The 13,091-nt window shown below is 36.2% G+C and overlaps 1 protein-coding gene across 1 annotated transcript in view; it reads left to right on the forward strand.

Moving 5' to 3' along the window:
• The first annotated feature begins 237 nt into the window (after positions 1 to 237).
• Positions 238 to 13,091, forward strand: part of raraa (retinoic acid receptor, alpha a) — a 37,426-nt gene continuing 24,572 nt past the window's right edge. The window contains exon 1 of the mRNA XM_056234494.1: positions 238 to 953. Coding sequence (XP_056090469.1) covers positions 815 to 953 — 139 coding nt within the window. The 5' untranslated portion in view covers positions 238 to 814. The remainder of the gene's footprint in view (positions 954 to 13,091) is intronic.

Genomic DNA, 13,091 nt, shown 5'->3' on the forward strand with positions numbered 1-13,091 from the left:
CCTGCCATTCCAAAAAAAAAAAAAAAAAAAAAACTTCATTAATTATTTTGCTTGACTAAAAGGTGAGAGCGACGTGATGTGTGCGGGACTTTGGAGATAGAGAGACGTTAAGGCTGGCGGAGATTGATGGCATATGGGCGGAGTCTGAACGCAGTCACTCGTTTCGTCACCGCCAATGGGCGGGGCTTATAGACAGCTGCTCGCACTCGTCAAGATCTTCTCACACTCTCTCAGCAGCTCCGCGCGCACGAACACGCTCACACAAGCTGATTAAACGCGCGTCTGTGTGCTGTTTCTAACCGCCAGGACACGAGACATTTAAAAGGAACCTCTTTAATATTTCAGCGCGAGTTTGATGATATCAGGGGGACACAAGCGAGACAAAATAATCACATCCCCAAATCGGAGCTTCGCAAATAATACTGGACCAAACTCACCTTTCAACACTGAACATTTCATGGATTTATTGATGTCTCGTCCATTCTGTATTTTCTTATTGTAGGCTATTAATTAACCGATCAAGATTTGGAGTAAGAAGGAACACAGTATGGACTTCTTAGAAATTGCATTTTGAAACAAGGACATTGTTGATCATTTATATGAATATATTTTTGCAAAAAGTATTTTAGCGGACATTGATCGGACCGAACCGGATCTCTGACCATGCACACGCACTTCAGCTTTAGTTTTACTCGCTTCTGTAGTTCCTGATCTCCTCTGGGAATCTTTGGGATGGATCCATCTCTCTGTTAAAGCTCTATGTTGAAGTGTATAGTCGTGGATGTTTCATTGAGGAATTGAGTCCGATCTGATCATGTATGAGAGTGTGGATGTGAACCCTTTCCTCATGATGGATTACTATAATCAGAGCAGAGGATGTCTGATCCCGGACAAGATGCCACATCCCTTCAGCTCATCCATCAGACATCAGCACTGGAGCGGATCCAACCACTGTACGTGCACTTTCATTCAGCAAAACGCTTTATGTTTCTAGAGTCTCCTGAACTAAACGGCATTCTAGTTCAGCTGATGTGATTCAGGCTGTGTCAGTCATTCATATAGCTAGCCTACTGATATTTAAATCCAGCTGGTTGACCCACTTATACACAAACACGGGCGCACGCACACACTGCTGCTCTTGTCTGCATATAGGAGCATGCAGATTTCCCCTCTGGATTTAACATGTTCGTTTATTTCTTACCAACCAGTGTGTAAAGATAACAACCTGCCAGTTAGGCCTATACTAATAGTCATTCATATATGCAAGGTTGTCTCTTGAGAGCTGTTTATGACCATTGACAGCTCGTTAACATGCTGAGCATTAATGAACCATGAATATGAATGAAATTCGAAGCAAGGCTAGAGACTTGTGACTATGAAATTGTGTTGCGCTTAATGATGAAAATAGTGTTATATTTGAGAGATGAATGTGATTACGAGAGAAAGGAATTGCACGATTTTTGCTTTTACAAATTTGAACAGAAGTGTTGATGTGGTGTAGCTTTAGAGCCATTGTTGGGTGGTGACCTGGGGTGTGCAGGGTCACAGGACACATGACCTTTGACATAGAAACATTGACGTAAACTGAAAGAGTGTCTGAAATATTCACAAAATTGAGATCAAGTGCATCAAACTCTCAGAGCCAACACTGTAAAAAATTATATGATCAATAAGTTATTACATGTTTTTGCATTGCTTTAACTCATCAAAAAAAAATTTTTAAGTTATACAAGATTCAACTCATTTTTTAAGTCAGTTTAATGGAATTTAAGTTGAAATGACTGCACATCCAAGTTGATTGCACTTAAAAATGTAAGTCAGCTTATTCTTTTTTTACAGTGAACCCAGGGATCCTCAGGAAATGAAAAATTATCTAGTCACATTAACATACATTATTATTACATTATGCAGAGTAGTGTTGACCTAGTTTCTCAGTTAACAACTTGGCCTGGATTCATTCAGTTATTGTTCAGCCCAACAAAGACATTTACATCTGTTTATTCAATCCATTTTTCACACTCATATTCTAAATCAAACAAAGATAGAACCAAATATCAATCACACTCACGCAGGAATCATCTCATTTTTAAGAAAATACCTTTAAAACCAAAGCTGCCGATCATAATCATGCATTAGTTCTACTATCTCTTCTGGTAAAACATTTCCATAGCATCCCTGTAGTAAAGATCAGTACATTTTGGTCAAAAGTGCAAGTTTTGTTGGAGGAGTATGGATAAGAAGATATGCTTTATAAGTGTACTTTGAGTCGTCAGGAGACCCTCACTTTTGGCTAAAGTGCAGGCCTTCTCTGATAGCACTCAATTACATAACGGAAAGGCTGTTTATGTGCCAGTGCATTTACATGCATCATTTACCATATTAGAATTATGATACATTCCATTTTGCTTGATCAGCCCTTCACTTTTCTGTCTTGCAAGAGCACTCCAGTCCCATATTTCTGGAAATCTTTGAAACTTTCAAATGTACAACATTCATAAAGAATCTTGGTACAGTTTGAATTTTGCAACATATTTTTCGGATGTTAAAACATATTATTTCCCATGCCATTTGTGGTTTCTGGCATATCTAATATAGCGCAAAAGGGATCGTCCACTTTTTTGCCAGTCTTGGTTTTGGAAGTATTTTCTGACTTTTGTGCCATGAATCTAACCAGGACTGAGTTGAAACACAGCATTACAGTATTTGATTCCAAGCTTAAAGTGTTTGAAAATATATAAAGTTATACAAATAAGCAGTTATAATGTTGGGAGAACGGTCTTGGAAGGTTTATATATGGTCCCTAAAAATCGTAATTTTTACTTCATTTCTGAACAATGGAAGACGGCAGGTTTTTGACAAATAACGTGGGAAGGAACTTTTCCTTTTTCAACCTGATTTTGATTAAATATTCAATGGCGTATCTCAACTGATACTGTATAAGCTCATAAAACTGCATCATAATTATGTGTGCAGCTAGTAGTTGAGTACATTGATTTGACATGTATTGAGCAGGGATATGTTTCTTTTTTATACTCCTGCATGATAACTCATGAATAAGAGCGAGAAATGAGGGTGTTGATGTGTTCGTATGGTCTCATTCTTCAGACTGACGGCTCAGGGTCTTTACGGGGGGTCAGTCTGGATCAAACAAACTTGATCTTTGATAGTCGGCTTCTCTCAGCGCCGAGGAGGGGTTTCCAGAGAGATTAAACACCTCAGCGTGAAGGAATGTGCTGCCTCTTATTCACATGACAGTCACTCACACACATCTCTCCCCTTCACACACCTTTGCACACACTCCTCTTTACACGCGTACAGTTCTTACTAACATTCTCTATTTTTAAATTTTTAGGCTTTGCACATTCACATGCATTGTTGTGCCATGTGCTGTGTTGTCTCTCTTAGCTCTTATTGAAGTGTGTGTGTGTCCGGCGGTATATTGTGTACATGGCTAAATTAATCAGCCATGTGCATGAATGCTCATACGCAAACATTTCACATTTCTGACTGGCTGAATTGAAACTATAATTGCCCTCAAGTGTTTGTGAGAAGTTCTAAGAATTTGGAAAGTGTTGAAAGTATGATGTGTACTGATGTGGTGTGTGTCATTTTGGGTCAGAGTTGGGCATTTTCATAATTCTGTCTATTAATAAACATACTCAGGAAGCTTTTAGCACTGTTGCAGCTAAATTAATAACAGGATGTGTATTGACACTTTAGCACTTTATCCACAGAGAGTGATGTGTGTTAAATGTTTTGTTACACAAGCTTGCTGTCTTATATGCAGCAATATGTGTCGTTTTTTATTCAACATCCTTAAATTGTAAATTGTTTAGTCAATACTGAATTAGCAAGATATATTTGTGCTGTTTTTTTTTTTTTTTCACTTGATGCACCAAATTTTCGTAATCATTCACAGGGTTTGGAGGCTGGTACGTGATAGATAATTCACCCAAAAATGATCATTCTGTCATCATTTAATTCATGTCATTCCAAATCTGAATTACTTGCTTTCTTCTGTAGAACTGAAAAGAATGATGTTCAAGGATGAGGGAAGAAGGAGACGGGAAGCGGCAAAACTTTAATCATAAAATAAACAAACAACAAAACAAAAGTAAAGCGACGACCCCTCACGCACGACTGACGCATATAAACATAATAAATCCAACAACATGAAATCCAGGCCTCGTCCTTCTCTCGTCATTCATCGTCGTCACTCCTCCTTTTATCTTTCCGGAGTAATGTTCACCAGTGTTATGGTTTCCAACATTCTTCAAAATATCTTCTTTTGTGTTCTGCAGAATAAGAAGTGCATACAGGCTACAAAAACACATTCATTTCAATTCATAATTATTTTAAGTTTGGGCGAATTGTTGGCTAATTCATATGAATTTTTGCAATCTCATTTGCAAGCTTTTGTACGAACTGCTTATGCCTCACTGAAGGTTAAGTTTAAGGGGTGGACCTTCATGCTTACGTTTTTATTTATTTTTAATTCGTACATTTTCGTACAAATTCATTAAGTTCATAAAATAGTTTAAAATAGTTTACTCGTACTCATGAGACCACGCTAGCTTTGGAATGATATGAGGGTCATGAAAGACATTTTTCATTTTTTTGGTGGTCTATCCCTTTAAGACTTGTTCACACCAAGAACGATAATTTATATGTGAGTGTCCTTCCCAATAGAAGATAACATTCTGTTTGTAACATTGCAGGTGCGCACTGCAGTTATGGTCTGTAAAGTCAGCAGGATTTGATCATTCATCAGCCTGAGAAACAAAAACTTTCTGAAAGTGATCCCAAAGATATTGTTCCTCTGTGTCATTATCACTAAACGAAGGTTTCACAGACGAGGCTTAAGTCTAGTCCCAGACTGAAATGCATGCTTGAGCTGTCTTTACTGAGAGCTACTTGCACTGACTTATCTTAAAACATGTCAGTGCCATTGTTTTGTCTCAAGATGCACTACCGGTAATGTTTTTTTTTTTTCCAAGGCATGTTTATAAAAGCTACTTAAATGTCCTAATTTAACTAGAGTTGGAACGTTATGGTTCTTTATGCAAACAGGCCTTTAATATGTTCAGCTGACATGCAGGAATTCAGTCCGATATTAATAAGTTCTCTGAGAAGGACTTTAGGATTGAGTGCTCTGGGACTCTCTCTGTTGTCATTGACTGATGTCTTATGTCAGTACAGTTTCATTGAAGAAGCAGCAAAAGATTAATTTTACCTTGATGTTTGACTTGGAAGTTGCCAGATAACGGGCGATATACATTTTTTTTTTTAAATGTACGAATAAGTGTGTGCTTTGCATTGCATTTGAAGAAAAATCACAATGTGAATTGTGGCTGGTTGTCATGGCTTTTTAATGTTTCTAGGGTGCTTTCTGACCCAGGTCACAAGAGCCCATCCCATGATATTCTGGTTTGAGATATGGTTCAGATACCTCTTTTAATGTAGGGGGATTTTTTTTTATCGTCCGCCAGATGTTTAGTAAGTATCCACTCTTATGCAACCTGAGCTCATTCTATCAGTTTTTGGAAAGAAAAGAGACACATGTTTTGATACGAGTAACTACTTCTTCATCCGGATGTCTTTAGAGGCTCTTGTATAAGATCGTATCTCAGGTAATGGCAGCTGCAGTGTGACAGAGTCAGGCTGGTTTAAATATGTAATATATATGCCTGGTCCACTTTTTTATTTTTACATTATTTTTTGTTGTTGTGCCGTGTTGAACGGTAATCTCAGACAACTTAATCCAGATATTATAACAAAATTTTTAATCAAAAAACACACTGGTCCACCCAACCAATCAGAGCACATTGTGCTTTTTAGCAGTGGGGGCTGCATAGAGAACTAAACAGAGCGTTACTGACAGACTGGAAAGAGAGGTGCTGCAGCAATGTAAAATTTGTGAAAAAAAAATAATAATAATATATATATATATATATATATATATATATATATATATATATATATTAAATCAAGCATGAAAACCTATTCTAGTTGACCATGAAAACAAAAACAAAAGTGTGTTTTCGTGTGTGTGAGCTGGTGGAAAGAAAACACTTGAAAGTGAATACTTTCCTCTGAACTTGAATGACATCTGCTAACAGACTCTGACGCATGATTGGCCTAAGAGCAGGAAGTATTTTTGTGCCAAATGCGCTGCATGTTTGCAGACTTACACAAGTGTTCATGGAAATAAGGAGACCGTGGTTGTCTATGTTTGGCTGTACTTATTCTTTGAAAAGGTCCTCACAAATATAGTGAAACATTGCCAAAACTGACTGGGGAGGCATGTGAAGCTCTTCTTATTGTTGCTCAGGAATACGGTAACTTGCTATTCCAACAAATGTACTGAAAACAGGATTGTGGGAGGGTAAGGTTTAGGTTTGGTTTATTATTCTTGTGGCCTATGCCTATAGTGTACATAGGGGTGTGTGATTGTCTGTCATCAACGATAATATCATAATTGTTGTTTTAATGATGTTAAAGCTGACATTGAGTGTCACCTTCTTTGCAAAAAGCAAACAAAAACACGCATTGAACTGAAGTGCAGTGCACACTTTAAGTTTATGATGTGAGTATAGTAGAATCCAGTTAGAATGAGACCAAATTCAATATATATATATATATATATATATATATATATACTGGGTAAAAATGAGTTTTGTCTAATTTCTATATGATATAGTTAGCAATATCATACGAGCAAGTGTGTTGTTTTTCCATAATATCAGCACAATTACAAATGTGATATTGATACAACATTTCAACAAGAAGTTAACATTGTGAGTTCCATTTTAGACATTATATTGTCAGGATTGTCTATTTCCGCAAAAAAAAACATAGCTCCAAAAAAAAAAAAAAAAAACCTTGAGTAACATATGGTGTTTCTTTTACTGAATTAATCAGAGTTTTTAAATGTATCAATAAATCAGTGATCCATTCATAAAGACACTCGCTTGCTTTGTTCCTAATTGAATCAGCTGTTTGAATGAATCGGTTTTATGAATGAATTAATGACTCAATAATTCACTCATTAAGTACTTCTCTACTTTAACTTTGTATTACTAGTCTTCATGAAACCTTGTTGATGACTAGTGTTTATGTGAATGAACGAAGGCTTGCATCTCCAGGCAGTGTTGTCATAAACTGTGCAAAAACAGTCCAACTGGCTTATAGTTTCTGGTGACACTAGGTTCATTTCAGGGTTCTCAGAGTTTATGTAATATCTCCAATTGAACTCCAACTATCTTGAATTGCAACAAAGGCTTAAAACATGGTTGAAATTCAATTGTATGACCGATATGATTCTGAATACTCAAGAAGACAATGGGAAGTTGTGAATGTGTGAGAGTGACTGCCACCTTTCATTGTCCCAGGAATGTTAATTTGCTTGTTTGTTTTTATTTCTGGATGTCAAGGAATCTTATTTCTCAATGTTACATTCCCCAGATCTGTGCTAATATAGGGGCACGGTTGACGTGACATACTTTTGACATGTTCTGTTTATATTGGCCAGTTAAGCAGACAGAATCTGTTGACATTTTGGAATTGTATGATAATTTGGGGGAACATTCTGTGAAATGGATTTAATTATTCTTTCATTTTGGCTTACTGTCTGTAATTTTCATGTTATTTTTACCCTTACATTTTTGTGTGACTGGTTCATTTAAAACTGTTTTAGTCACGTAGAATTGATTATGCTATTACAATAATTTGTGACAAAATGGTTAATGATTTTCATATTTTTCATCTGATTTTTTCCCCCTTGACATACATAAAAGTGAGTCATGGTTTCTTGCTCCAAAAACAATCTCAATTTATTTTTTCCTGACTATTTTCCACCCACTCTCTGTACCATAGTAAACAGGCTGTACCTTAAAGGGATAGTTCACCCAAAAATGAAAATTAGGCTAGCCCATGATTTACTCACCCTGAAGCCATCCTAGGTGTAGGCTATATGACATTCTTCTTTCAGACGAATATAATCGGAGTTATATTAAAAAATGTCCTGGCTCTTCCAAGCTTTATAATGAGAGTGAATGGGTGTATGTTTTTGGAAGTCCATCAAAGCGCATCTCTTCATGATTAAAGTGCTCCACACGTCTCCGGGGGTTAATAAAGGCCTTCTGAAGTGAAGTGATGCGTTCCTGTAAGAAAATTATCCATATTTAAAACTTTATCGACTAAAATAACGAGCTTCCAGGCAGACTGCCGTACGCATCGATTTACGCCAAAAGAGTAACACTTGAACTTGACGCACAACGTAATGACGGCAATGGACGCCTCTCGCGGTTCAAACAAACAGGGCTGGGCAACTGCGTTCGTCATTACGTTGTGCGTCAAGTTCAAGGTTCAAGTTCAGCACCTTCAAAATAAAGGTCCGCCGCGCCGTCAAAATAAAAGTCACAACAACCACCGTGGCGTTGCTTAAGTCACTTCAGAGTTCCTATTGGTGGTGCGAATGCAACCAGGAAAATGTTCCTAGGCGTCTACTTGACATGTCGACAACACACATCCAAACTCTTCCAGGCCTTAGCTACAGTGTTTGAGGACTGGTCAAAGTAGACGTTGTTAGCGGGCAGCCAATGAAGACCAGAGGTTGGCATTATGCAAATTAGTTTTTTTTTGTTACGTAGGTACAGGAAGTGAGATTGGAATTGCTTACGACTCATTTCAGCTGTTCAGAATCGATTCTTTCTTTTAGGAGACTATAACTTTCATGCACTTTGATCTTTAAAACTTTGCAGACATTGTATTCATAAACAGCTATATTACATGAAGGGTAATATTTGAAAAAGCATAATAGGGGCACTTTAAAACTTCGGTAACGCTTCCTTTTACAGTCCTGTTACCAATGTACTTACTATGTACTTATTATAGTAATTATAATTACTGGGTAATAACTAGGTACTAACCCTGAACCTATCCCTAACCCATGTACTTACCTTAGCCAGTACTTTCTAGGTAAGTACACTGTAAGTACACGTAAGTACTGTACTGTAAAAGGAAGCGTTACCAAAACTTCTATATGATCTCTGTCAATTTCTTACCAGGTGGACCTTCCCAAGAAATACAAGCTCTAGACATTCAAAAGAAGCAATCGTGAAAAGTGCATCATGAATTACACAGGCGTCTCCTATTGACTTTATTATGAAATGTAATAGGTAGGCCTAGTTAGGTTTGGTTATGGGGTCAGTTTACCCAGTGCCGTGAGTTGCCAGTACTTTTCCTATGGTGAGAGGTGTAGCATGTAGCTGTGTATTTATCAGCTCATTGGTCGAATCTCTCTCTAGTCAGAAGTAAGGCTTTGGCCTCTATCACGAGTTACATATTTTTATTATGGCTGATAAGCAATACAAAAGGCTGTATTATTTATCTATACTTTCAATTAAAAAGCAAAAATGAGTATATGCTTCAAGTGACATCAAAATGATATACAATAAAATATAAACCGTGTTTTAAAAAAAATCTTTTCAAAACTGATGTAATGCATATTTTTCATGAACAATGTGTTTAAACAAGTTTAAAAATGTGTTTATATGAAAGGTTTCAAACCTGAAATGATAATATTTGGATTTAATTTTTTTCTATTATTATGACACCATTTTAAATAGTTTTCTTAGTCTTTTCATTTGTTCGGACAGTTGCACCACCTGACATTTTAGGTGTTTAAGATAACAAAGCCTAAAATAATATGTATAATATATATGTACTAAAAATGTACTAAAGAGGTTTTATAGAATAAACTGAAATATGTCATGAATTAACAAATTATTTTATAGGAAATAATGCACTTGACACAAAAATATGCACGCCATGTCATTGACCTACATTTATATACATATATAAATATTATACATAATTGTATAGCCTAATACAGATAAAATATACATAATTGTATAGCCTAATACAGATAAAATAAAGTAAATAATTATATGAATCATAGTGCTATCTATGTTCATAATGGATTACACAAAGCGTTCATGTGCCTGTAGTGTGTTTCTGTGAAGTATTGAAGATTAGCTTGTGTCAATTAAGAACGATTAGCTTGTGTCAACAAATGATTTTATCTGTTTATCCAAATCCACACGTTTCATAAGTTTTCATTGATTTCTCCAATGATTATTGCACGAGCGAGACCCCATACTAGTACATCACAGCAGAAGTGATTTGTTCCTTCTCTCGTGTGTGTTGAGAATTCCATATGCTGCTGTTGAAATGGTGCCCCTCAGCACAGGAAGAGCTGATCTCTGTGTTTAACTGTTCATAGACCTCGGAAAACACAGGAAATTGGTGTCTGAAGAGGGAAACGAGATCGTCTGATCCTCAGAAATCCCCATGAGCGCACACACATATACATGAAAATATGAGCCCTGGTGAACTCTGCTAGCAAACCCATGACCTCTGAAATAGTCTACATATGTTCATTCATTCTACCCGTGGGACAGGTGCATGATGGGATATAAACTTCAGATGTGCGCTACACAGCAGAGCGAAGGGGGTCAGTCTTATTTTCCTTTAATTATTGAGGACGAGAGTGACGGGCCTCTTTCTGTTTTCATTCAACCTCCTTTTTTTGTCACATGTCCTCAATGAACCATGAGAACAGACATCTTAATGAGAACATCATTGACAATAATGACAATTAAAAACCATCTATATTGAAAATATAGGATAATACTAAAAACACATGGCCATGTTATGGTAATCATTATGGTAATAAAAAAAATAGACCTTTTTTATAAAAAATAATGGGTAACACTTTACAATAATATCCCTAGTTAATGGATTAACTAACAATGAGCAATACAGGACATTTGTTAATATAGGCCAATTATGTAGGCAATATTACTAAAAAAAACAATATTTTAGTAATTATAAAAAAAAAAAAAAATGTAAAAGAGCTAAGCTTTGTCACTAGTACTGACACAGACAAGTTAAATGCTTTTTATTTTATTGTCATATGCATATGCTTACAAAAACACTTGAATATGTTTAAGTAATGATGCTGGCCTTTTCTACTGCACTATTCATGGAAAAGCTGTCCGCTATGGCAATAATTAATGCTCATGGTTCTTATGCTATCAAATCCATACGCTATACCCCGGACCTCATTTGTTCACATGCTCTAAGAGCAAATAGACTCATCTATTTTTGGGAGAATTCATGGGGAATTATTAAAGGTAAAGTGTTTGAAAGGGCTGGTTTGAGTGCTTTTTGCTTTGGCTACATAATTGGCCTACTTTCTTCTACAGCAACATCTGAATCATTGACGACAGCAAGTAGAAAAAAAACCCCCAGAACAATCTAGTTTATGTCTTGCTGTGTTTTCTTGTTTTTTTCTAAAATGAAAGCGATTTTGACATTTTTCAATGGCCGGTATACATACAATTTAGTAGGTGAGGTGTGTGTGATTTTGACAAAAACAATCACAAAGTCAATAACGATAATTTGTCAATATTTTGTTAAGTGTGTTTTTGTTTTGATATCTTGACTGGTTTAGGCCTGTCATTGACAGTTGACTCCACAAAACTTTTATTTAAATGATACTTAAATTCGAAACTAAAACTGCAAGGTTGCAGAAAGTCTTAGAGTTATTCATTCAACCAACTGATTCATTTAAGTGACTATCTTTATGAATTGATTGTTTAATATATTGTCATTCTAAAATGCTGATTCATTCAGGAACAAAACACAGCTGTGTGTTGGTCGGAGACGCGCAACTTTCTTTGGAACAATTTTGGTTGGTGAAATAAAGCAAAAATGTGCAATATTGACAATGTTGTGTATAAAATGTAACTCACAATGTTACCTTTGTTTATTGAACTGTTGTATAAAAACAATATCACAATTTCGGTCATGTTGATATTCAGAGAAAACAGCACTCTTGCTTGTGTAAAATTGTATCTATATCATATAGAAATTATATCAAACTATATCACATAGAAATATTAGACAAAAAACTCACTCATTGATTTTTGCCCCCATATATATTGAATTTTGGGGTCAGTGAAAGTGTGCAAGATGTTTTTTTGTTAGTTGTTTTTGGCATGTGAGTTACATTCTTAAAAGTTAGTTAGTTAGTTACACATGCACACAAAATTACTTTTGCTATAGCGGGATTGTAAGTGTGCTGAGGTACATGATTGACTTGATGTCCAGTTATTGATCATGTTTATGCTGTAACGCTTTAGATTACAGCCCAGAAAGTACTGTGTCTTAATTACACAGTACTCTCTGTGCTGGTGGTGATGGCGCAGTGGATAAGACACAAGCCTTTGGTGTGAGAGACCCGGGTTCGAATCCACTGTGAGACACCAATGTGTCCCTGAGCAAGACACTTAACCCCTAGTTGCTCCAGAGGTGTGCGACCTCTGACATATATAGCAATTGTAGGTCGCTTTGGATAAAAGCGTCAGCTAAATGAATAAATGTAAATGTAATCTAAAGCGTTACCGTTTATGCAATTGCCAGACACTAAGTAAATATCAGTCGGTTGCTTTGAGACCGTTGTCTAGTTTTGATACAGATATGGATGCACACTAGAAACACAGGTGTGTGTGTGTGTGTGAGAGAGAGAGAGAGAGAGAGAGAGAGAGAGAGAGAGAGAGAGAGAGAGAGAGAGAGAGAGAGAGAGAGAGAGAGAGAGAGAGAAATCATGCTAAGTTATGCTTTTTCAAAATGCAAAAATGCTGAAAGTTTTCTGTGATGGGTAGGTTTAGGAGTAGGGTTAGGGGATATAATATATATTTTGTAAAGTATAAAAATCATTATGTCTATGGAATGTGCCCATAAAACATGGAAACCCGACGTGTGTGTGATATAAACAGGAGGTGTGTGTAGGCAGGGAGTCTCCTAATCTCCTCCGCTCAGCATGAACACATGCTCTAAACATACTGAGAAATAACTCTGATATTACAACAAGGATTGGATAATAAACAATATAAAAATACAATACAATAAAAATATCATATTTATGTATTTTTCTGAAATGGCTTAAATGTAAAGTTCAAAAGAATAAGTGTTTTCACATATTTGAGGCTAAGATGAATAATATTTAATTATTTTTTTATATC

Source organism: Rhinichthys klamathensis, unplaced genomic scaffold (genome assembly GCF_029890125.1).
Source record: "Rhinichthys klamathensis goyatoka isolate OS25496 unplaced genomic scaffold, OSU_Roscu_1.1 h1tg000396l_1, whole genome shotgun sequence".
NCBI lineage: Eukaryota > Metazoa > Chordata > Actinopteri > Cypriniformes > Leuciscidae > Rhinichthys > Rhinichthys klamathensis.